We start from the raw sequence: 25,797 nt of genomic DNA, 5'->3' as shown, positions 1-25,797 counted from the left end.
AAAAAAAAAAGACCATCTGAAAAATAATGTAAGAAACTTGGTGCTCATGTTCACTAGCTCTTCAGTGTTGTCAATGTTGGTTATTTTAGAAAACATCACATTTCTTTATTCCCCGCTTGAAAACATTATTTTCTGATAGCATATGACTACATGCACAAATTTTATGAAAAAAACATTCCAGCCTTCATTGTTGCAGATGAACAGCTAAAATGTGAATCCAAATGCAAATAAGAACCTTAATCTATTATTTTAAAGGACAATTATATGATTTAGTTAGGCATAATCAACAATTTTCTGACATTCAGTGCTGACAATAAGCAATTCTATGAAAATGCTGAGTGAAACAAACTTTAATTTTCACAGTATTGTAAAACCTACCTATGTTATTTAATGTACTCTGGTGCAATACAATAAATAGAAAATTAGAAAATTTAGCTTCATTCAAGAAATAATTTAAAATTCATCAGGCATCAGAGAAGAACCATGAAAATAATGATGAGACTGAAAAACATGCCTTGTAAAAACAGTCAAAATAACAGATTTATAAAGTTGTTATGGAGAGGTCTCAGTGTTATTTGGGTGAAAAAAAAAGCTAAAAGTAGAAGATTGCTTCTAAATTCTGGGAACGAGAATAGATGTATTGGTCAGGAGGTACTCTGTGTAACTTTTAATCTGAAAATAGATAAAAAACAATGAAAATAAATTATTTTGCAGATATTTTGATAGATGTACTACTACTACAAAAAAAAAGGAAAATATTTGATCTTACAAGACATGCTGCAGTGAACATTAGAATATATTGAAGTAACTCTTGGTGTTTTACAGAATCTCAGACCAGATGATCCATCGAACAAGATGCTTCCTCTGTCTCAAGAGGCCTTTTTACAAAAAAGGGTGTCTTCTCAAAACAGTCAACAATTTTTCACCTAAACCATTAATGACATTTCAAGCATAATTTTTAATTTCCCCCAAATGGGGGTTCAATTTGAGTTTCTTACAATGTTTCACATGCCTCAAATGAGGACTGCATCTTCAAAAGGTGATTTGTGTCTCTAAATCATGGGTTCATCAGATAGCAAGTGAATTCGGACTGACTGAAATATCTCCTTGGTGCAGAACCACAAGGAGAGATCAAGGCAAGAAGGAAAAAAGAAGAAAAAAAGAGGAGACTGAAAATGACTGTGGAAGCTATCCCAGCCTGGGATCCTGAGCAGTGTGCTGCTTTAGACCTGTTTTATGGGCTCCAGAACAATGTGCTCAGCAAACAGATGTATTCATGCAGGAGAGCTGGAAAGGTGCTCCTGTGGCTTAAAAATGGCAGCCAGGCACTGAGGGAGATGGTGGAGCTCCCTGGGGTCAGATGAAGTTTTGGATGAAGAGGAATGGACACCTATGTCCCTCAATTTCAAGCAGTTGCCATAAACACCTGACTTCTTTTTTAAGCAAGGAAGTGAGGACCAGGCTGAGATACCTCTTTGTCCTACATTTGAGGTCCTTGACTGCCTGTCAGCTCTGTAATAAGGCCTGTAATTAATAATATGCATGAAAATTCTTATAACCCTTAGTAATTAACCAGCAGTGAACCCACCACACCCTCTTATCAAGACAATAATGAGCTAAACCTGTGTTGTGTTTAGGGAAAAAAAAAAAAAAAAAATTGAGGCTCTTTACCATGAGGACAAATTTCAAACAGGAAAGAAAGGAATTAATTTGCAGAGCTGTGACAGATGTAACATGTCCCTGCACGATTCTAATTAATGCCCAGACTTGTGGCTGTTACTCACCAAATGATACTTTGTAAAGTTTCAGCTGTTCCTCATGCTTCTTGGCTAATTTATAAATTCTGTTGCTGTATCCTTTTAAGGCTTCTCCATAGTCTCTAGAGTCAAATGGAATGACCTGGGAATCTGCCAGGTCATAAACCAGTTTTCCTCGTAACTGGGCAATTGTTAGCTGTTTCTTGAAGGTGGGGTCATAAAATTTTTCCACTAGCTCAAATGTCTCATACACAGTGTGATAAACAGGATAATTGCTGAATTTGTCTGCTTTCTGGAAAAGAGCAAGCAAATTTGTCAATGCCCTGCATTCTGACTGGAGTTAAAAGATATATTGATCCCTTTATGACTCTGATGCTTTGTTTGGTTTCCAAATAAAAAAAGCTATTTGTTACAAAACAGAATTTAATATCCTTCATTTGTGTTTGTATTAAAAAATTAAACCAATCTGATTTCATGGATTGTTGCACAGGATTAAGTGAGCAGGCTTCCTTCTCTCTACCCACACAGACCTGCCTTCAGTTCCACTGCATGGAGGATGCCTTCTCCAAGAGTGAAAACAGTTTGGAGTTTGGATAGCAAAAGTCTTCAATCACAGCCCCTTTTTACCTTCTGTAGCTGTTTCTGAACACAGCTATGGCAGATTTGTATATTAAGGGGACTATTAATAGCATGGTGGAACAAACTGTCCACCTTCAATCAGACTCTATAAATACCTCTCTGTGAACTTGACATCCCATAGAATATACACACCGCTGTAACATGTTTTATTCTCCAAACATTTAGGTTTCTTGCTAAATTAAGAAACATCACTGTATACAAACCAGTCAAAGATGCTTTGAAGCTTTTTTATTAATTATGAATAAATGCTTTTAACAGGATGACTGCTCAGCACTATCAAACTTGTTCACACAGTCTGTCGGACTCACCCTGTTCTTGGTGTAACGAGCTCTGCCTGATGCAATTCCCAGTCGCTGGAAGTAAGCTTCAAAATCACTGCCTGACCCCAGTTTATTTATTCTGCAAGCAGAAAAGACAACATCTTAGTAAGGGCACTTGCTGAACAGTGTGGTAGTAATTTATGCAAAATGCAGATTTTTCAGAGAAATTGAGGTCAGTTCTTCTGAAGGGCACATCAGGGACACTAGCAAAATCAAAGGCCAGATGAATGGCAAGCTTAATCACTTAACTGATTTTAGTCCAGCACTCTGATTCAGTATCCAATATTGCTAGGAAGATCTTTTAATTGCAGCAATCCTAATTATGGCAGCGCTGACATTAAAAATACAAACAATTTATGCACAGGAGCCATAAAACTGTATCAGCCACGTCCCTGCCGTCTTAAAACATCAATCATCTATTTCCAAACTAATACGAATCGGGCAGCAGTATGTGTAAAGACAGATGTGTTTGTGTGCTTGGCACATTCCGCAGCAGAACCCGAGGCCGATAAATAATTCCCGCTGGAATTTCGGCATTCCCGCACTCGGCACCCGCGGGCCGCCGCTGCCATCTGATGGGGAGCTGCGGCGTGGCAGGGGCGAGCAGGCGGCACAAGGCAGACACAGCACCACAAGCATTTGCAAATATTTACATCTGAAGTTAACTTTCAGGTCTATGTGTCTGGCCGGATGAATAATTAGTGTTTATCAGCCAAAAAAAGAAAAAAAAAGTTTCCTCTGTTTCCAGCTGAAGTTAGTGTACATAAGGAATGATGTGCATCAACTAAGAAAGATCAAATGTGGCTGCTTTTTCAAAAGGAAGAAATCTCAGTGGGTCTAATGAACCCAGAAACTCATCTTAGCAGAGCCAGAAACACGCAGATTTTGTCACATCACAAAAGGGGGCAGATCTGTCTGCCTTACGTCAGTAACGCCACACTGGGAATAAGATTGAGCCTTTCTCAGTCACAGGTGGAAAGAGTGTTCTGGAGTTGCAACACCTTGAAATATGAAATGCTACCACACTCATATATAGATTTGTAATGTAATACATTTACATTCATTGAATAAACAAGAAATAATTATTTCAAGATTTTTAATTACTGCTTTTTAACTACTGCTCTAGTCAGCTTCTTTCAACTGTTAGCTTATCCTAACAATTTTGATTTTATCTTATCTAGTAGGTGACTAAACTATGTTTTGAACCCTTTCCCCACCCTGCTTTTTTTTGAATGCTTTTCAAATTGCTTTTCTACTAATATAAAGGACTTTAGAAAGTGTGAGGCTTCATTTCATCACAGGAATAATGTCACCATCATTAAATAAAAATAATACTATTTTATTTTACTATTAAAAATATTATTGCTAGAGGGTCACCTTGCACTAAAAGGTTTTTTATTGCTGCCATAAATAGCACATCTCAAAAAATTCTAGTGAGTAGCCATGCCATGATATGATTAAAATATTGGGGTATTAAACCCCGAAACATATTAACTTACCTGGGAAAGTTATTATTTTCAGATGAGGGATCTTTCTCCAGCCAGCTCTCATAAAGAGATTTATTTTCATAACCCTCATCAGGGCTTAAAATCTGGAGAGGGAAATATGATAATCTCATTGGAAATACCTCTAACTCGATTCATTATCAAAGGAGATCTTTGCAGCTCCCAACTTTATTCTTAACCAGCAGTGCTGCTGCTTGCAGGGAAGTGAATATTGACATTTGTTACTCACATTTATGCATTCCCAAACAAGGAAAGCATCTCACAGGCACTTGGAACCAACCACAGACAGTAGGAAAGAACAGGGTAAAAGGATGTGACCTGGAGCTCATCTACTACAGGGGAAATGTGCATGGACACACACAACAGCAAATGTAATCCTGTGGGACTCCTCAGTATACTGGAACCTGTTTTCCTTTCAGCAGGCATGGGGAGATGAAAATCACAACCTGTTTGTGCTGAGGTTTCCCCTGCACAGCAGCAATATTCTCTCAACAAGGCTAAACCTAAAATTCGACTGCTTGTTCTGCAGGAAAGGTACAAAATAATTATAGCAGTTCCAAGGGAACTCAACCAAGCCTGGAGAATCACTGTGCAAGACACTGTATGTACAAATGTAGGTCTCACACCTGCACCTCAAAAAAACCCCCAAAAACTCTGTAACCAGGATGTAAAAGGTAAGTATTAGTGTTGTCATCATGCTGCCAGCAGAACTATGAAAGGGTATAAAATAAGTTGACGAAAGCTCTTAGAAAATCTGTGGCAGAGTAGAAATAAGTCAAGACTCCAACCCTGGTCTCCACCTACACTTAAACAACCTTTAATAGACATGGTTCTTTAAGTGTAAGATTGGCTATTATGGGCAGAGGATTGGAATTTTTTTTTCCAAAATACAAAGCATAAATGTTCATGGACACTTACATGGTCCCACCATGTTGTTGAGACTTAAATTCGACCTTGAAAAACATTCAGACTCCAAACTGAAATTGCATAGAGTTCTGACCGCTGAGATTCTGTCAGCAGCTAGCAGGAAAATAACAACTTTGTGAAATAACTGCTTGGCTGCTGTCATTTTCTGGGTACTCTGGTCAAGTCCTAGGGCTAAAGTGAAAACTGCACATTAATAAGAGCAAGCTGAACTCTGACATGTGGGAGGAAAAGCACTCTATGCTCTGGCAAAGATGTTATTCTAACAGCTTTGGTCATGTAAAAACATCAGTCAGCTTTTTCATAAAACACTGAGAGCACAGTAAAACATATTTGCCCTGACTTAGATCCCAATCTAGGATCAGCATAAGCTTCCTGCTAACTCAAGAGAAGATGAAGAGTTCTCTAAGTGTAAATGCAAAAGAAGCAGCGATAATCACAGGAGGATTGGAGTTGAACTATTGCAGACACTATTTGGTGGTGACCAAATGTCTAAACCCTGGCAGTAAAGCAGGGCCCAGAAGACAGTCAACAGCTCAATGTCCCAACTGTAGCTGGACCACAATTAAATGCAGAACTCCCTGAAAGAAAACACTTCATGTGTACACTAGACTTATTTCTGGTGAGGACTGGCCCACTAAAAAACAAGAAGAGCAAAGAGATCTTTGGATGTTGGATAACTGGATGTTGGACACCTTAACATGAACAGAAATAACTTTTCTTTGGACAGGCACAATCAGGCTTAAAGGTTTTCTATTGTTAACATCATACTTCTACTGTTAAAAGCTAAAATAACAGTGAATGTGACATTTATTTTTACAAGTCAGTCTGAAGTACTTTGCACGGTACTTTAATGGAAGTATTCTACTCAAACCGGCAATAGCTGAATAGTTGACTTAAGATCAGATCTAGGTGCTAATTTTAGCATTGAGCACTTTTTTGTAACTTTGTTTATCTTTTACAGTGAAATGTCTTCCTGAGTTAGTGGCTTAGTGCAGACAGAAAGTAAATTATTTTATCAAGGGCCCTGCAGCACTAAGGACACGACAATTTTTTTAGACAAAAGAGAATGCTCTTCAGTGTGCCAAGTGTCAGAGCTAATATTTGAACAGCACAGCTTCTTCCCTCTGCAAGGATGAAAGATTAAGACAGAATTGACAGGAAAATAAAACATAGAAAAGAAAAGAAAATCATGGGAATAGCACAGATAAACTTTCCCAGATCTAAACCATGGCATTTCAGGTGGTAGAAGTGTGCTGTGTTTGAAAATAACTTGGGATGAATGCATCTAGCACAATGGGAGATTGGTAGCTGGAGTCCCCCTGCTAAGTGCCATTGCAGGGCAGATTTTAACACTGGACCAAGTGACCTGAGGTCCCTTAAGATTAGGGGGGGAATAGTTTGAGTTCAGTACATACAAAGGTAGGCAACCACATTTGGTCAAACAAATCTCATCCTAAAGGCACCAATTTCTACCCAATGCCTTTACAGGGAGCCTGTGTTGCTGTTGTTCTGTCTTTTGTTAGCTGAGATGAATCCACATCTGAGGTAGGGTCGTGGCAATAGCTCAGAAGTCTAATCTGGTTAACTCATATGGAAAATAAAGTTCCATGCTTTAATGAATCACAATCTTTCAGCATTATGATAACATATCCCGGAGGTGAAAGTAAAGGAGTCATGGTTAGACCACTTGAAACAAAGCAAATCCACACATCAGACCTGCTAAAACACCTTCTTAATCCTTCAATATTTATCACATATTTCAGAGGCTGAGTGAGATATGGAGGAGATTCAGGGGAACAGACAGAGAGAAAATGGTCACCAGTCAATGTCAAAAATATTTCCCTTCAATGTTTATAAATTTAGAGAATTGATCTTGCTCAAGCATTTTGCTTTTATTATTTTTTTTTACTGTATATTGCAAATAAGATTCCACTTACGTCAGTGACACATTTCCATCCTTCTAAGAATACTGAGGAACTGTGTGTACTGCTGATGGGATATTTTGCTATTGATTTTGGTGGAATATTCTAGCACAGCAATAAAAAGAGTCTGGTATTATTCGATAGCCCAATTTTATCAAATAAACTTAGAGTCTTACTTATTGTTAAAAAGGCAGAAAAGTAGATTGATTCTATACCTCTTTTGTCAAATTATACACCAGTTTGTAGAGAAGAGGGGTACAGTCAACTCTTAATGTGTAGTTACCTGAAAATAAAACAAAAACATGGAATTTTTCCCTTCATGTACTAGTGGCTTTATCTTCTTAATGGATTAAACCCTGCAGTCCTTTCTTAGAAAAACTTTTTGACTAAGGCAAAAATTTCGATCTTGCCTCAGATATATACAGCAATAAACTTAATGGTCTCACTTTGTAAGCTACTGCCACTACAAGGCAATAAAGTATTGGTTATAGTACATCCACAGTAATGTAATTAAACCTTCCCACAGCTCTGAAGTAGGCCTAATTATCCCTCATTAGCTACAATCCCTTGTCACTCATACACTTCCCAAAGCTTTTGTTGAACAGAAGGCAGACAGTGAGATGATGGAAAAAATACCAGATAATGTTAATGATGTTTCTAAGGAGAGTCTGTATGTGAAAACTGGAAATTCAAGCCACAAAACTGCTTAAAGCAATGACTTGCTTTGCTTCTTTTCATTGCTACAGGACAATAAATAGAAATAATTCACTGTCCAAAAAATGGTATAAGAAGTGTTGAGGAGAATACATGATGATAAACAAAATAATTTTCAGAGCAGATGAATGCTATGAGTCCCCAGGGGATTTCACTGCTCAGGTGAGAGATGTCCAAGGTATTTAAGCCAGTGCACTGAACATGGTGTTCTTTTCCTTATTACACACTTCTTTTCCAGTTGTTTTGCTTTCGCATTTCCTTTAATGCGTAAAGCAAGAGACATGTTTGAATAATCAAGATTCAGAAGAAAATTGTTAAGGCAGCAGCATGTTGGCTGCAAACCAACTAAAAAATATGCGTTACAATCCATGGTGAGAATATGAAGAAGTTGTAAACTATTATTTCATTTGTGAGATTTCCTAGGTGTGAAATTCTGCTCTACTTTTAACACAGCATCTAGGCAGCATAAATGAAGGAACAGCTCTAACCCTCCTTATTTCCCAACTCCAACTGAGCATTTAGAAACTGGGTTTGGCTTTTCTTTCTTTCCAATCATCTTGTGATAGACAAAATTTTTAGCTTTCAGGAATAAAAAGAGTTCCCAAATATGCCTGTAGATATCAATTTTATTCACACACAGGAAGCCCAAATAAGTTGGATTTGACATGGGAAGAGTAATGCCCTAAGTAACAGAGGTTATGATTCAGAGCAGCTTCACAGGACCCTTCTGACTATTATTTCAGCACAGAAAACAGTAAAAAAGGTCTTTCTGTAATAAAGTACAGCACAATTTCAGAAAGACTTCATAACATAGATCATAGTGTTGGACCCTCTCAAAAAAACAAAGGCCAGTTTCTAAGAGCATTCCTAAATGGCATATTCTTCTCATAATCTGAAGGACACAGTAAATTGGATAATGGTGGATAAGGTTTTTTTGTGAAACACTTTTCAGGGTCTATATTTTAAAAAAGTCCTGCTGTAATAAATACATACTCCCTGCTCCTGGCAATCAACAAAGGTGAGTGCACTAGCTCAAAGCACCAAAGCATCTCCCACCCCGACAAAGTGTAAGCCTGAGGTCTTACCATCATGATAATTTATTGTCTCAAAACATTATAATTCCAGAGGGAAAGGAGCTGGAGCTGTGACCAGAACAAGGAGCAGACTGTCATATATTAAAACTGCAATTGTAAATTAAAGTTAATGCAGCTAAGAGACAGTTTACCATACAGAATGCTCAGTTCCTTAGCACAGAATAATAAACTCCTCCAGAGGAGATATTCTGGACTCAGACACGTGGACTGCAGCTCATGGATGGCACTACTTGCAAAAGAAAGCAATGTGAAAACTTAAATTGTCCTCTCTCTCCTCTTAACTCCATATTTGCTACACTTACTCTGTATACCACAATAGTTATCTCATGCAGTAAATAATTGACAGAGAACTAATAAAAATTACAGCTGTAAAGGCAGGTAAAGTTTAAAAGAAAAGACCCACCTTCTATAGAAGAATCTGCGTTGATGTAAGCAACTGCCCGTTCCTGAAGGACTTTGGCATTTTCCTAGGGTTGTAAATGTACAATTCTTACTTCCAATTAGTGGCATTTAGTCAAGAGCAGGTCAATGCATTGTTTTTTAGAGCATTACCATTAAGATCTCAGTCAGGATAATTACTACTGTGTACCTTACTAATTATATTGTTTGAGGATGGGTAAAGGTTCTGGGCATATGAAATTCATTACTCCTTTCTGGGACTTAATTTGCTGTGGAAAACATCCATAAAGTGTAGGTGCTGCCTGCTGCATCACACAAGAGCAAAATGGAGCAGAAAAAAATTACTGGAGAGAATTGTAGCACAGTAAAATTAGGTTATTACATGCATTTCAGCTCTGCACTTCTGGACTTTCTGAACATGCAACATGTGACTGTGAGCTCAGCCAGAATTCCTCCATGCTTTTCATCCCATCATTTTCCATATGTGCTCCCAGCACTGAACTCAATTTTAACACTGATAAACCAAGCACTCCTGACACATCTATAATCTTCCTTTTCAAAAGGGAAAGTCAAAGCACTGAAATTTTCTTCTTAAATGCAGTTGACTGACTATTTTGAGTTCACTAAGCATTGCTTTCATGCTAAATATATGCTGACATCTTGTTTATTTTTTTTCAAACTGGTAATTATATTTGAAATTGATATTCTAATTAGCAAGTGGTATTTCATGAGATTTTGGCTTTGTGACAGATATTTTAATTAGGTTAGCAATTGTTACTTGAGTAATTCAATTTATAACCCAACTAATAATTCGTAAGTCACATGAACTAAAAATTTAATTGGTAATTAATAAATACATAATGTAAAAAAAAAAAAAAACCAAAAAAAAAAAACAAGGAGAGGAGATCATGAAAAGAATGTGATGGGAGGGAGCAAGATTGTGCTTGCCTATATGGGGCCTTGCATATACTCAAAATCATATTTGCAGTATAAATAAATATCTTTGTTTATGAGCTATGGAGATCATCTGTGTATGAAAAGAGTGTTGCCACAGCTGAATTCTTTCTGTTACACAGAAGATGGTGAACATCATGGGTTAATTTTCCTCGAGATTTAATACGTGACAGATCTGGCAGCTGCAGAGAAGAGGAATGTAAGCTGTGAGGAATGTCTCTAGAGAAACTGAATCTAATTTAGGTCTAAAAAAGTAGTAATGCACACCACCAAGATGAAGTAAGGAAAAATAAAAGACACGTTCAAATACAAACTGTGCCTACAGTTTTCTAACCTTTTACAGCTGCCATTTCATGAAATAATTAATGATAGACTACTAGATGCCAAATTATTACACAAAACCCATTACAGAACAGGAGTAGCAATATTTAACAAATAGAACATAGGAAAACTCCCTAATTTATTAATGACTTGTTCAAGAGAAATTGGTTTCTTAAACATCATTGTTTCATATTCCTCATAATGAAAATAATTGTGTGGCTTTTTTTCTTGACAGCACCTATATGTATGCAAAGGTACACAGACAAAGAAATCACAAATAAAGTTTTACATACAGATATTTTTGCCACCAGTGGAGTTCAGGAGTTCAGGTGAGATGAAAATTTAATGCCAACTATTTAAAATATCTCAGTAAATTATTTAAAATAATTTAAATTACTTTTTCCTCATGTTTCATAAATCAGCAGTAAGATGAAGACATTGTTAAAGCTGGAAGCCAAACAGTTTTTGAGTGAAAAAAATAGTGCAAATCTGAAGGAACAGAAATCTCAGCTTTGTTAACAGAAGAGTGATGGAATCCCCTTGGTGTTTGGAAGCATATTTCTGGGTTTGTTATCTCCTCTGACATGTGCCGTTTTGCTATGTAATTTTGTGATTTGCTGAAATACATGCCAATAATCTAAACTAAAAGATTTTTTATTTTATAGATTCTGAAAGCTCTATCCACACAGCTAAATATTAACTTGTAAATAAAATTCTAATAGAAGAATAAGACAACACATTTCTGTTAAGCTATTCAGTACTAATAAATTGACATAGTTCAGCAGAAATGTGTTTTATTAGGCAGTTTTCTTCCTGCTCCATTTCTAATTTGGATTTTACAGACAAAGCAATGAAAACTCTTGTAAGACCTATATTTCTTATTGGAGTTGAACAAATCTAATAAGAACTGAATATGCCCAATAGGAAAAGGAATATATAAGTATTCAGAACCTCACTTCTGAATTTCCCAACATTCCTCCCTCAGGCAGGAAAAGGAAGATAAAAATAGCATGTCCAATAGGAAAAGGAAGATAGAAATACCCATAACCTCATTTCTGAATTTGCCAACATTCTTGTTTCAGGCAGGTATATAGTCAGGGATCCTCCTGCAGAACTAATTGGCTGTCCTGCCCCTGAGAATCTACAATGCTGGAATTCACATGAATTTTGACTCTATTCACTCATAAATTATCTATTCTTTCATTTGCACAGTAGGACTGATTTTTGTACCAAAGGCTTGGCATGCTTACACATCAGAAGTTCAGGATCTGGACTTGAATTTATAGAAACTAAGGAATTTCTCAAATAGAAAGTTAGACCAATCTGGATTAAATAAAATGCTATAATTCTGTTAAATTATGAGACAGATATCCACTTAGAGACCACTGTGGGATATTATCTTTGAATCAAAGTAGATTTTTGAATCTTAGAAGAGTTAGTGCACTAATGTTGTAAGAAGCTAGGTAGGTAGGTAATTTATATAAATACATGAGTGCCTCACAACACCTGAAGGAGCCTGTTGTACTCCAATTTTAGCACAGAGTTTTGATTGCAGTTTAGGAATAGATCCTGGGCACTGCAGTCACCTGCAACACACTTTCAAGTTCTGCTTTACTTTACACAGGTTTTTTTATTTACCTCAGCCCACTCTGTGGAACCCAATAATCCAAATTCTTCTGCATCCCAGCTAGCAAAAAGAACAGTTCGCCTAGGTCTCCAACCTGTAATTACATTATTAAATTTGAAAGTTCAACTTATACTTTAAAAGTCTACTGACCACAGTTAATTGCAATTGCTTTAAAAACAGCACTTAACTGATGTAACAGTAAAAAAATCCTCTCTAAAATCCTTAGAGGAACATATTACTGCAGAGGCATTTCTTCTTAATGCAATATTTTCAATCTGCACAGCTAAGAGGGTACTATTACAATCACAAGGGGATAAATTCAGCCAACTACCACGCAATGCCACATATGTATCTCCTCAATGAATCTACAACTTTCATAATGAGAGATAAAACTTTCTGTAGAGGTGAAAAGTTAAATCAATACAACAGCTTAGGGAAGCACTGATCCTCAAAGCTGCTGTTTTCCATATCCATCATTTTACATCTGCAGTAAGTTACCTTCCATCTTCATTTTACCAAAACTCCGTACAATTTCTTGCAGAACTGCAGCACCAGTGGTTGGATCAATACCACCAAACACCCAAGAGTCTCTATGACCACCTAAAATAATATATCTGTCTGGAAACAAACACACAATATCAATTAATAATTAAAAATGCACTAGGATTACCTGTGATTTCCTTTGATTGCATCTTTACTTGTATGAAATCAAATATGAAGTTCAATACCAGTGCTACAAGTTTATTTCTTAAGGGAATCTGCAATCATTCACTTATTCTACTAAGGTCTGCAACTAAAGACAATAAATATTTAATAAATATTTTTCCATCTAAAAGTCTTTGTTCTGTATGACCTGCTACAATAGTATAATGTATCAATATATATTATATCAATAGTATAATGTTAATGTTCCAAATCATCACTAGGTTTCTGTAATTTGAATTATGTTAATTTTTGCAAAGGCAAAATGTATGACTGATGTAAGGTGAAGCCTACTGTAAAGTGACAGGCATTATAAAAAAACATTCTCTGATGTCTATCACTGTATTTTATAGGGAATGCTATTCTTGGGAATGCCAATGACATACAGTATGATGGGAAAGACAGAAAAACTACTAAGAATTTCTCAAGACTCTGTATTGTACGGTTATCTAAAACACTAATTTTCCTACAACACAAGTACAATAGAAATACAAAACAAGTACAACACAAATACAAAAGAAAGAAGGAAAAAAATCATCAAGCAACTGATGCTCACCTGGTTCCAGAGCTCCTCTGAGGATGCCAATGACATTGTAAATTCGTGTGATTTTGTTGCTTGTATGAACATGCATTCTGACTTTTCTGAAATGAAAGGGAGTGTGTAGTAACCATTTCTGATTAATAAGACAATAAAAAGCCAATGCCAATAACACATAAACCAGAGAGTTTGTGCTTCTGTCCTGCTTTGAGTTTTCAGCACTGATCCAATGTGTGTTCAGCACTGTCATGCTGTCTCAGAGACCCATTTTTTATTTCAGTTAAGCCTGCTGCTGATGCCTTAGAAAAAAGCCTATGTGCTGGGCTAGTCTATACATTTGCAAAGATTTATAGAATTTATAGAACTTTTTTTAATGGCAACCAATCAGATAATTGTGTGCTAAACGAATAAACTGAAAAACATGCACAGTCATAAAAAATTATTACCAAAATTATAATTGTGGATGTGCAGATGTTTATAGAGAATAAACCTTGGTTTCCTAGCTTAGGCCTTACAATAATACAGAACTTGGAAGACAAAAAGATTAGGAATATTCATCCAGGAATAAACTGAAATCTGTGTTTAGGACAGTGGATCTAAGCGATTAAGATTTGTCAGTCACAGAATCACAGAATGGTTTGGGTTGGCAGGGACCTTAAAGGTCATCTAGTTCCGACCTCCCTGTCATGGGCAGGGAATCCTCCATTAGAGGCAGAAAACCTTCTGCTAGAAGCACAGATTTTTCTTCCCTGTCCCTCACCAGTAAAATCCACTTATGAAATGTTATAACAACCAAGGGAATCCAGGTATTCAGAGAGATAAAACTAACACGTGTTCGGCCCGCTTAAGCTGTGGGAGAAACAAAGCACCAAACAATGGGGGGTTGTGTGCCTGGCAAAAACCTCAGGAGATCCACATTTGAAGTTATCTTTTCAGCAGCAAATCTGCATAGCTGTCAAAATCAAAACCCACTTCAGGACAGCCACTGGATCTTTGCCCAGAAAGTAACAGACACCAGGGCCTTGAACGTGCATGTATGTGCACACTTCCCGTGTGCAAGTGACTTTCTACCTAGAATCAAAAGGTTCATTTTGATATGGAACTGCTCCGAGAAAGATGTGTAGAATTAATTCATATTTACAACAAAAATGTTACTCTATCAAGTAGGAAGATATTAAAAATTCTACTCAAAAATACAAGTTTTGTGGATGAATCATACTGTTTTCTCACTGTTGCTCTTCTAGATACTCCAAACAGCACTGTAATTATGTCAACTATGCTTTCTTATGTAGTTATTCCTACTTTATTTATTTTCAGCTAGCTAGTGTTAAAGCAGAACAGAAAAGAATAATGATAAATGAAGTCTTTATAAAATTATATATATATATTCAGACATACTCTTGTTATCCAGGAGACAGAGTAGTGATAATGATATACCATTTTTACACACTGTTCATTGGGGTCCTATAACAGTCCTACTGAATAATACCTTCTGTAAACTGAAACTATATGTATGTGGAAAAGTCAGAGAAAAGTGAGCTTTAGCTTTATTGCAATTTATTGACAAATGTCATTGTCATGTGGCTTGATCTGCTAATTTATTATCTTTTTGTAATGGAATTTATTTTCAAATTCTAATAATTATCTCCAAATATTCCCTAGCAGAAGGAAGTAAGTATCTCCTGAGTATCCCTAGATGTGTTGATTCAGAGACTTTTCCTCAGAAAGATTTTTTTTTTTTGCAAAATTGTATGAACAGGAAAGTATTAAAACAGACCTTGCAGAAGAGTTGCCTGCGAATCCTGGCCCTATATTATAAGGCACATTGAGACTTCCCTTCCAGCTGCTGTCTGGAGCTGCAGGTCCTCCCATTGCACTGTGAAGCGAAAACCAAGACAAATGCAGTTGACCGTTTGGATGAAACCCTAAATTCTCTTAATAATTATTGCAGCAAAACCTAGGTGGTTTTACAAAATTCTTAAAAGCATTATTGCAAAAACAGAATGCTTCGAATTTTCCACATTTTCTGGAATAACTACATTACTACTACATTAATTACTACATTATTACTTCTGAATTACTTCAATTACTACAAAAGAGTAGCAAATGCAAGTAACAACATAGACTTTGCCATCTTAATAAGAAAAATTTGTCTGCACATTTGTCAACCCTGACTTCTGGAGAGGAGGGCTGATGTATACTCACCGCAGTAACACTTCTGCATCATGATATCCAATAGGATGAACTGGGATTTTGGGAATCCCTACACCTTCATTAACCTTGTACCTGAAAGTGTACTCTGAGAAAACAGAACAAAATGTAAAGTTTATGGCATTCTTAGCAACTTTAACCAAACTGGAAACACTTTTGAGCAGAGCAGCCACCAGCGTGCATGATTCCTTTTAATTCTTACATCATTTCTCACATACTGCTTCTAGAAAACCAAACTGTAATGAGAGAACCATCTGCACAGCCATGCAAAAGATGTCCCCATGCTTGATGCAAGGCTAGATTTGCTGTCCAACCATGTCATAACACTTCCTCCAAGCTGGCATGTGAGGTGAAAATGGCACCTGTGCAGCTGCTTGACAAGCTGCAGAGGACACGCACAGATGCATTTACCTGGGTCGAAGACCGCCAGTGTCTCTCTTAGTCTGCTGGGCCTGGCATACACAACCTCTCCTGGTTTAGACTGTCCTACGTCCCCAGCAGGGGCCACACAAGCCCATGAGCTTTCCAGAAGCATCCCTGTACAGCCATCCCACCAGCACCCAGCACTGGCAGGCATCTTAGTCCAGATCAAGTTTAGGATGCCAAGAAGGACAAGAGAAGTACATGGTGCCAACTTTTGAAAGACTCCAGACTGCTCTTATTTTTGCTACAGGAAATTTTATTCCCCTTAAAAAGGATTTTAAACTGTTTTTTCCTGGAACTTATCATTAGCAAGGAAACACACCTCCAAGTAAAGCTATTAGTCCTCTTTGATGGCAAAGTATAACCTAAAGTGGTCCTCTTGAGAAACACAAATATTTTAAAATGGCTATAAATTCTCAGTCATTTTCTGCTGCTTCAGAGTCTGTAAACTTACACATCCTGCTTTTCTAAGTGTCACAAGGGTGGGACCATATAAAGAGTTTCCTAGAAACTTTATTCCGCTGCCTAACTGAAAGCAGTCAGAATGACAGAGACAGAACTTAGTGTGCAATAGAAAATTAACTATTGTCAATAAGAATTTCAAGCAGCTCTCTTCTGTGCATCTGTACTGAAAATTAATTAACTTATAGTGCCACACTTTCAGCAGCAGTTTATGAAGTACTTGATGGTCCAGGCTACAGAACCTGCACTCACCTTTTGCAGGATAACCTGGAGTCAGAGGATCCCCTGCTCCATTCAGGTTTAATACATTCCCACGCTGGACTCCTCCACCTGGCAGGTTCCATCCATTTGGATAAGGATCTACTCCAGGTGCACAGTAGTCAGCAGGGTCAGAGTAAAGTATGATCCCTTGGGCTCCTGCTAATATGGCATTTTTAACCTGTGAAATTATTTGGCTTTAAGATGCAGCTTTTTTTTTTAATGCAGTGGTAAGTATGAACATTGAGATTTGCTTCCATGCAGGCATGTTTTTAGAAGACAAATACGTGAAAGAGTTGAAAATTACCCCAGATTTAGCAGAAGAATCAAGCATAGTGGAACACAGTATGTTCATTATTTATGTCAAACCTTTTTTCATTGCTCAAGGCTATGAAATGAAGAACAGAACATAAAAATGAGGCACAAAACCTGACTACCATCCCCACTGCCCCACTATCACCAGTTTTGCCAGATTTCTTGTCTAAAATCAGGAGAGATAGTTACTCAGTTTCTGTGCATCAGACTCCTTGTCAAATTGCTATTATTTCAAAGTACTGCAGTTCTATGGATGGCATGTATCAACAGACTTGGCTCTACAAACTACTCAGTTCCCTGAATGATTCTCTTGCAAGAACTGCCTGGGGAGTTTGCAGTCATCTCTGTCTCAAGACTTTAATACATTCATCTGTTTTTATTGTTTTGGAAGTTTTTCGTAGACTGCAGTCACAATGGATACACTGCAGGCTTCCTTCTGCTTGTACGTTCCAATGAGCAGCCCTTATTAATTCCCTCAAGCTCTACCATCAACCGTGTCTGACCCACAGAAAAAAAATTAAAACTCAACCCTTACTTTGTTTCCTCTGAAGATCTTCCCATATCTGGCAATGACAATCTTTCCTGTACAGTTAATTCCCATTTCACGTTCCAGCTTAAAAAAATCTTCTGTACGGCCATAATTCACATACACCAGATCTGCCTGGGCAGAAAAGAAAAGCAGTGTCGTGGCCACTGGTCAGTCAACAAACAAAATACTCATTATCAGAAATAAAGTTTCAGTCACTATCTATGACAGAGAATTTTTAACTATTTTTTCATTTCTAAAACTGAGACCCAGTGCCCATAAAAACAACAGCAAAAGATCCACAATATTCGATAGGAAGCTTTGGCTCAAAATTCTGATTGGCTATTATCCTGCACTTAACAGGCCTAAAAACAGGCTGGAAAATAAACCAGAGTACTTTGGTAAACTGACAAACTTCTCTGACTGTGACAAAGCAGTGATATGACTTACACACACAAACACTCACTATTATAAAATTTCATTCATTCATGCAATGCAATGTTGTCCCTGACCTGTTCCATAATGAATTAGCAGATTAAGTGAGGACCTTTTGTGGCCTTTGAAGGCATTAATTTAATCTAAAATGTCTTTCAACTTGATATAAATATTCTAGTGTTATTCTACTAAAGGCTACTTCTACCTGTGCCTTAAGCAAGTCCTCTACATATGACTGAATAATATGGAACAATCTGAGATGTATCCAAAATTTTCCATCAAGATAAAAATTTTTCACTTATTATGTGATTCAGAGTTTGAACGATTTGAGAAAGCTCAACCTTTGTATAATATGATGTCTATCTGTGCCTAAGTGTTCTTTAATTAAGACAAATGGTAATTAAAACTACTGCAACAAATTATTGAGAAGTTGGAGCAATCTGTCCCAGAAAGTGTTTCAAAAAATAGGTAATAGTACCATTACATAATTTCTTTCCTTACCTCTGGCACTCCCTGTGCTGAAAATGCATTATATGGTGGTAGTATATCAGTAACGTTCTCATACCCCTGTGGAGGTGGTTCAAACAATGATGTATTGAAAACCTATAAAATAAAATAACAGTAGTTTTTGGTCAAACATTCTAGGCACAAATTCACACATTAAAAAAACATTAATTATAGTTTAAACTAAAGTCAGAAGACAGTTATTCAGTTTCTGTGCATCAGGCTCCTTGTCAAATAATTACTATTTCAAAATATTGCAGTCCTACGGATGAAAAGTATCAAAAGCCTTGGCTTTTGCCAAGTTAGTTAGCTTTGTCATCAGTTTAAATTATAGTTTCCATGAATTGATAGCAAAAAATACAGTTCTAACTAGTACACATAAGTTCAAACAAAGACACAGGTAGGGATCCAGAGGTGAAACTTTGTAACAGAATGCAGATATGAATACAAAGAGACAGATCACGTGCCAGAAGATGCTCATCTGTCACTCCCTGAACTTAAGGAAAGAAGTAGCTTAAAATTGCCAAGCGGTGGTGACCAAAAAAGACATCTGGTTCATCCATGCCATCCCAGGTGTCTTTTTGTGGTTTCTCCTACCTGCATTATTGTTATCTTTATCTCTTATCTAGTGATGCTCCAGTTAAACTCCAGTGCTGCCTTTCATCACTATGCATTGTAACACTCATGTTGCTTTAAGGTGCACATCCACCTTCTGTCACCTTGTGAGACTACAGCTGAGACACTGTCACAGGGTTTCTGGAAGAACTTCTTCATTCTTTCACCTCTAAGCTTGCGTCGTCCCTGAGCACGCATTCCTTACTTTCTCCCCTGGCTCTTCATCCTTATTTATGTGCTATGATGCTTCTCTAGCAGTCCCACCTCCTCTCCTTGCTCAGGATCCTTGTCAGAATTTACACCTACTTCTTCATTTCCCCAGGTTTTCAAAAGAGAGAAGATGTCTCTAGGCTGACTAGTTCATTAGTACTTCTAACACTAACTTAGGAGACACCATAGGAAGCCAGTGAGATCAGGTTCAGAGCAAGGGAAACAAGGCAATACTGCATAAAATTGATAGTATCTCCACAATTCCTTACCTCAGCATGTAGTGGGAGCAAATATTGTACAGATGTTCAAGCAGGGTTTGGATAGGTACTTGGAACAGAGATGTAATGAGGGTCACTGACTGGATAAATACTTGGAAAAGGTCTAATGAGGATTTTTCAAGAGACTAATTTCAGCACATTCAGAGAAGCCCTGAGCTGAAAACAGCTAGACACTGGAAGAACTGCATGTCTGAAATACATTTCTTTGTTCTTAAACATCCCTGTGCATCCACTTAAAGCTGTTTATGGAAACAGGATATTAGCCTAGATGTATCCTCGAGCTAGACCCTTCTAACACCTTATGGTCTACAGGTGTTAGCTGCAGCTTCTCCACACATCCTCACTCTTCCATAGGAGGCACTGAGATCTCAGGCCCTTTGCTGTGTTTTCTGCATAGCCTGGAAAACCATTTCTAAATATGAACTCCCTTTGCACTGGACTATTTTTTAATAATATAAAGCACATGCTGAGCTGAGTATGTGAGAATGAAGAGGATGACACTTTTTTAACACGAAATCACTGGAGGATTTTTAGGTTTTACATTAACAAAGTTTTGTCATTGAAAAGATCACCTCATTCCCTTGCTCATCAATTAGTGAAATGTAGTTTGGCTGCTCTTCATTTGGGTATGAAAGAAGCACATCATAATTAACAAGTTCTGCTGAATCCAATCCAAATTCCTTCCACTGGCCTTGAATTTTTTTGGCAAGAAGAAGATTCTCTTCAGTTCCTGCGAGGTGAGGCAACTTGGTAAATGAACTAGAACAAAACAGAAAACCACTGGTAAGCAGCAAAGGCAGAGATACACAAAAGTGAAATAGGATCAGTGTTTATAAAGCTAATCTTTGAGACACATTGCATGGACAGTAAGGTCTTAGAGTGTGAGCAGTAAAACATGACTGCTTATCAGAATCTGCATCAGAACATGTAAAAAATATACTCAGAGCAGAGGATCTTTCCTGAGGGCTTAAGATAAGTCAACTGAATTTCTTCTTTGCATAACAGGAATAGCCACATCTATACACAAGCAATGAAAATCAATGCCAAAGATTCAGCAAAAGAATATTAGCAGTATGCAAAAAGCAGGAATAAATATAGGAAAGCTATGTATTCAGAAAGAAGCCTTCCAGATAATTCTGGTATCTGATCCTGGATTTGTACCATTGTCACAGTGTGTCCTAATGCCCTAAGAAGTTTAACCTGAAAATCATTACATTAAATTATCTGCACAGATTTGATATTTTTTCTTAATCAAAAGCCTGAATAACAAAACCTTCTTAACAATATTTACTTCCATATCAGATACAACACACAAGGTTGATAAACAGTTACAAACAAACAGAATCCATCCCTCTGGGCTGTCCTACAGCAATCTGTGTACAATTTGTTTGGCCCAGTGAACAAGTAAGGAATGGTGAAAGCTCATCAGTCAGCCAGGTACTCTGCATCAGCTTCCAATTCCCAACAGGCTACTTATCAATGGCTGCCCCACAGATGGCAGATACCAGCAATTACCATTAATTAGTGGTAGCAAATACCATGATTAATATCACTTCAGCCTGTCACTTCAGACTGTTTTCAACCCTTGTTCTGCAGTGTGCACTCCCTCAGCTTCAAAAGAATAATGTCCAAAGCCTTGTTAAAGTCAAGATTGTTACAGCCACTATAATGTCTCCCCTCATGCACGTAGCCTGTCATTTCCTTACAGGAGGCAATATGCTGACCATACAAACAAATAGTAAATTATTGCTGACTCCTCCAAACTATATTTCTGTCCTTCGTGTGTTTGAAAACAGATTCCAGAAGGATGTTTTGTCACCCCTCCAGACCTGAATCTGACCAGCTCAGAGTCCTCCAGGTTGTCCTTATTAAAAGAGGGGCACAACACCAGCCTTTTTCAGCCACCTGGGGCCTCTTGCAATCATCAGAATTTCTCATCTACAGCAACATTGCAATCATAACATAAAGGTCTTTCACATGAGTCCCCCCTGGCCCCAGGATTGGAATGCATCCAGATTCTCTAAGTAGACAACAACCTTTTGCTCTCTGCTGTTGTCAGTCCCTCTCTTTAAACTGTGAAGGTATGCACCAAAGTCTGGCAGCAACCTTTGCCAAACCCGTTGCTTGTTTGCCTCTTGCACTTTAATTCCCACTAGTATTCTAAGTACTTTTAATTCTTTAAATATACTAAATATATGCCATCAGGAAAAACACGTGTGATTTTTTTCCAAATTTTCCCTTCTAAACAGTTTAATCCTTTCCAGAGCTCTGATAAAATACTAAGACCAAAACATCTGCATTTTCTGAGTCTCATAGTTTTTTTTCCCCAGGTGATAAAAGCAGATGTAGTAGTCTGAAAAATGAAGAATATAGATCAAAATTCTCAAGTTCACATTTTCTTATGTCTTTGACAAACTTTTTGGATAGTATATTAATACAATTTCTCTGCATTTCCTGATTTTTATTTGAATTCAAGCAAAAAAAAAAACCCCAACCAGCATGAAGCATTTGGCCCATCACCAAAGCAAGCAGACAAATGAGAAACCATTAATATCCAAGAGACATTGGCCTAATTACAGAGCTATGCCATGCTATGTTGCCTAGATTCTTACTCAAACATAATTTTCAGGAACACTCCAATCTACAGAAAGTAATGAATACAAAATAAGATTAAGCCTGTAGACTTAAAAAAATTATTGATGTTAGGTAAGAAACCTTTTCGGTTTAGAATAAATGTATAGAAATCAAATTTGTCAGTAATCCTCTGATGTTCTTGATGCAGCTGCTGAACTTACATGCTGAACACAAACATTTTACTAGCCAGAGTATTTATTTATTTTTTCATGTGAATATATTAGTTCCTCTATAGAAAATATAAATATATCAAATAATGTGGGTTTTTTAAATTTTCGTGGAATGAAGAAAAAAAAAAGGGTATTTTTATATCCCCAGTACTTTAGATGTTTTTAAAGAACTGCATGGATGCACTACGATGCAAAAAATTATATTTACTAACGTCATGCAAGCTTTAACCAACCATACATGCAACTGACCACGGACACAGCACTTTATCTGAGAAAGAGAAGACATGGTATAATGGGATGTCAGAGCTCCCAATCAACAGCACATTATCCAGTATGGCCACACTAAAGAAATTATAAATTGTAAGTACACATGCAACTCAGTGCCATGCAAATTTGTAGCATTGGTTTTTAATAGATTAATTTTCTACTTAGACTAGCTACTCAAACTGAAAGTTTAAAGAGACACTGAGCAGATGATCAGTCAGATGAAATTCATGTCAGTCATTGTATCCCAAACAGAGTAAAATCATCTCAGTCTGAAAGAAAGCAGTTATCTGAGATATCTGAGATATTTGTGAAGAAAAAAAAATTCATTCATTAAATCATGATGAAGGGAAATCATGAAGACTGGCAAGCACTGGCAGTAATGCAGCTGAGGGAAGCACACTTGACTGCACAACCACTTCAAAAACAGAACTTCAAAAATGGGGAGGGGGGAAACAGGAGAGTTGTAAGACATTTTGTATAAACTAAACAATTCTAAAGCATCTTAAAAGCTCTGCTTTCAGAGGCCCTTCCTCGGAGCTGATGTTATCACTTTTTTGGTGGTTTTGACTGATAAAATTGTTCAAAAAACAATGCACAAGGCTTACCGAAGAAATTTCTTGATGTTCTCTGCTTTCATTTCAGCCACAAGTTTCTGTCTCACGTTTTGATGCACATCTGAGGAGTTGGGGTTTTTTTCCGTCAGTTTTGTAAACCATCCTGAAACACATTTGAAAAGTTTCCCACATAGCAAGAATTTCCTCACGTGTTTGAGCACAGGTGCAACCTGTGGTATTAATCAGTTAAAACAACAAGGACGAACAGGGCTTAGAGCACCCTCTGCCAGTGTCTGAGGGCTTAAGCAGAAAAGTAAAATATATTTCATTGACTGAAATGCCTATAAGTGACATAATGAAAAGAGCAAACCCTAAATCCCTGGTAAATCCCCTTTTCAAGGTAGACTCATCTCTCATTAATTTTAAAATATAGTTGAAATTCTCAATTAACTGTTTGTAGTGTGAGGTTCGAACTCCCGATACTCATGATGAAATTACTTTATTTAGTTTATGCATGTATATTGAAATAGATGTGTAAGTACATTTAAAGTGAAGGTCTAGGACACAACAGCCACCCTGCCAGCATTGTAATAGTTACAGACTTGGGTTATTCTATTTAATAATTGAAAGAATAAAGTTAACTGTCACCCAAGCCAGTTTTAAAATGTTTATTCAGTAGCCATAAACAGTAGTAGGAGAGGTATATAAATGTATGAGTTTTTCTTAAGAAAAAAAAAACAACAACAAAAAAATCGTTTTATTATTGTAGCTAGACAACCCCAAAGTGGAAACATTTTCATAAGGAAGATAAATACATGTGCTGTCACATGCACAGTATATGTGAACTGTTACACTTAAATACAATTGTAGTAACGCTCTGAGCTGAACAGGGATGCTTGATCAGACTAACAGTCCATGTTTCCCAGTATCCTGTTTTGGAGCTGGGCCAAAAGATGATGTTCAGGGAAATGTATAAACATTGCCGAAGTGGCAGAAATTAGCAGCTCAGGGATCTCCAAAATTAAAATAATATTTTATATATTTAATAGCCCTCATGGATTTTTCTTTCATGCTTTAGAGTTAGGTTTGTGTTACAACACAAATTTAAAAAGGACATTCAATTTTAATTTGAAATCAAATGCTGCAAGTGACTTCAGAGAATAATCTCTAGTAAAGTTCATTGCGCATAATGAAAACTTCAGTAACTTGGCTGTCAGTCAAACTCCTCCTCTACATTCTACCCTTAATTTCTAAAATAGCAACAGAATAGGAGCATTTAAAATATCTTCAGTAAAAAACAGGAAACTAAAACAAAATAAATCTGGGAGATTTTGCAATCGCTGAAGTCTCAAACTCTTGTACTAATTTTTTCTCTTTGAATGCCTGGCTGCCTCTTTTGGGAAGCTGTCAGCTCCCCAGTGCTTGTCCTGAGCTGAAGCACAGAGTTGTTCTGTTCCTCACTCCCTGAAAACTGAAACTGCTGGACAGAAAAGCTTAGAAAAGCAGTGGGACAAATACTTTATCACGCCTCTGAAGAGCAGCATAAGCTCCCTGCCGGTGCGTTAATCACACCAGGGGTTGCACACACAAGTGCGTGCAGGGGAGGGGAGCTGGGGCTCAGCCCTGGCTCTCTGCACTCACCTGTAAGAAAGCCCAGCAGCAAACAGCCGAGCAGCGCAGGGCACAGCAGCCACGCACGGAGGGAGGCCTTGCTCCGGCTCCCGGCCATGCCGACACACTGCCCGGCACTTGGCAGGCTCTGGGGGCTGGCAAGCAGCTGCCTTCCTCCTCCTCTTCCTCCTCCTCCTCCTCTTCCTCCTCCCCCCCAGCCGCAGCCCCAGGGCTGTCCCTGCCTTCTTTGCTTCTCTGTTCTCGTGCTGCCTAAGGAGCCTTAATCCCTGGGTGATGGCGATGAAATGGTTTTCCAAATGCAATTAAACTCTTCCATTTCTTAGTCTCACCCCACCAGACAGCCCCTGTGCAGCTGGGTGTGTATCTCTGTAACAAATATGTATCCCGGCTGTGCGCCGAGCAATGTCGTATTTAAGATCTTAATTTCTACTATTTATCAGGACTTTCTGGTTTTGAAAGTTCCTGATTTAGGCTTGTTCATAACCTGTTCCAGTGGAAGTGGCCAAGAGATGAAATTAAGGGAAAATTTATTTCCTCTTTACCAACAAAACGCTGAGTTGCTTCCCTTTTTAATCCATGGTAACATTAATCCTTCGCAAGGAGTGTATACTTAGAGCAGCTGAGGATATAATTTAGATTGGCCAGACATAATTCAATTTGCAACTAGGAAAAGTTGCAAATTTATTTCCTATATTCTTTAGCTACTTGCACTTAAGATTACAAGGTTCCTAAAATCAAGTTTTCCTCATCTAATTTAGTCAAATCCATCCGTATCTCATGGGGAAGGAAACAACTGCAGCCCAGGGAATAGTCAAAAGATATGTTCACAGAATCATCACATTTTGCATAAACTTACTCTGGCCTTGCATCACTCCCTGCTGCCG

At 37.5% G+C, this 25,797-nt stretch overlaps 1 protein-coding gene across 2 annotated transcripts in view; it reads right to left on the bottom strand.

Annotated features, from left to right (window-relative positions):
* LOC134414354 (N-acetylated-alpha-linked acidic dipeptidase 2-like) overlaps window positions 1-25,797 on the bottom strand; it is a 31,436-nt gene extending 5,639 nt beyond the window's left edge. The window contains exons 1-16 of one of the 2 annotated variants that reach the window (XM_063148835.1): window positions 25,770-25,797; window positions 23,333-23,444; window positions 20,229-20,415; window positions 18,551-18,652; window positions 17,624-17,749; window positions 16,768-16,954; window positions 15,625-15,718; window positions 15,197-15,295; window positions 13,438-13,523; window positions 12,678-12,797; window positions 12,191-12,273; window positions 9,282-9,345; window positions 7,286-7,353; window positions 4,216-4,307; window positions 2,705-2,795; window positions 1,785-2,049 (exon numbers count right to left, since the gene is read on the bottom strand). In XM_063148835.1, coding sequence (XP_063004905.1) covers window positions 1,785-2,049; window positions 2,705-2,795; window positions 4,216-4,307; window positions 7,286-7,353; window positions 9,282-9,345; window positions 12,191-12,273; window positions 12,678-12,797; window positions 13,438-13,523; window positions 15,197-15,295; window positions 15,625-15,718; window positions 16,768-16,954; window positions 17,624-17,749; window positions 18,551-18,652; window positions 20,229-20,415; window positions 23,333-23,444; window positions 25,770-25,782 — 1,789 coding nt within the window. In that variant the 5' untranslated portion in view covers window positions 25,783-25,797. Of the gene's footprint in view, window positions 1-1,784; window positions 2,050-2,704; window positions 2,796-4,215; window positions 4,308-7,285; window positions 7,354-9,281; window positions 9,346-12,190; window positions 12,274-12,677; window positions 12,798-13,437; window positions 13,524-15,196; window positions 15,296-15,624; window positions 15,719-16,767; window positions 16,955-17,623; window positions 17,750-18,550; window positions 18,653-20,228; window positions 20,416-23,332; window positions 23,445-24,922; window positions 25,041-25,769 lie in introns of those variants that run through there. The other variant, XM_063148834.1, reaches the window with a different exon arrangement.

Source organism: Melospiza melodia, chromosome 2, assembly GCF_035770615.1.
Source record: "Melospiza melodia melodia isolate bMelMel2 chromosome 2, bMelMel2.pri, whole genome shotgun sequence".
Taxonomy (NCBI): domain Eukaryota; kingdom Metazoa; phylum Chordata; class Aves; order Passeriformes; family Passerellidae; genus Melospiza; species Melospiza melodia.
Note: the sequence above shows the minus strand (reverse complement) of the source record. Positions and strands in the feature narration are given on the sequence as shown.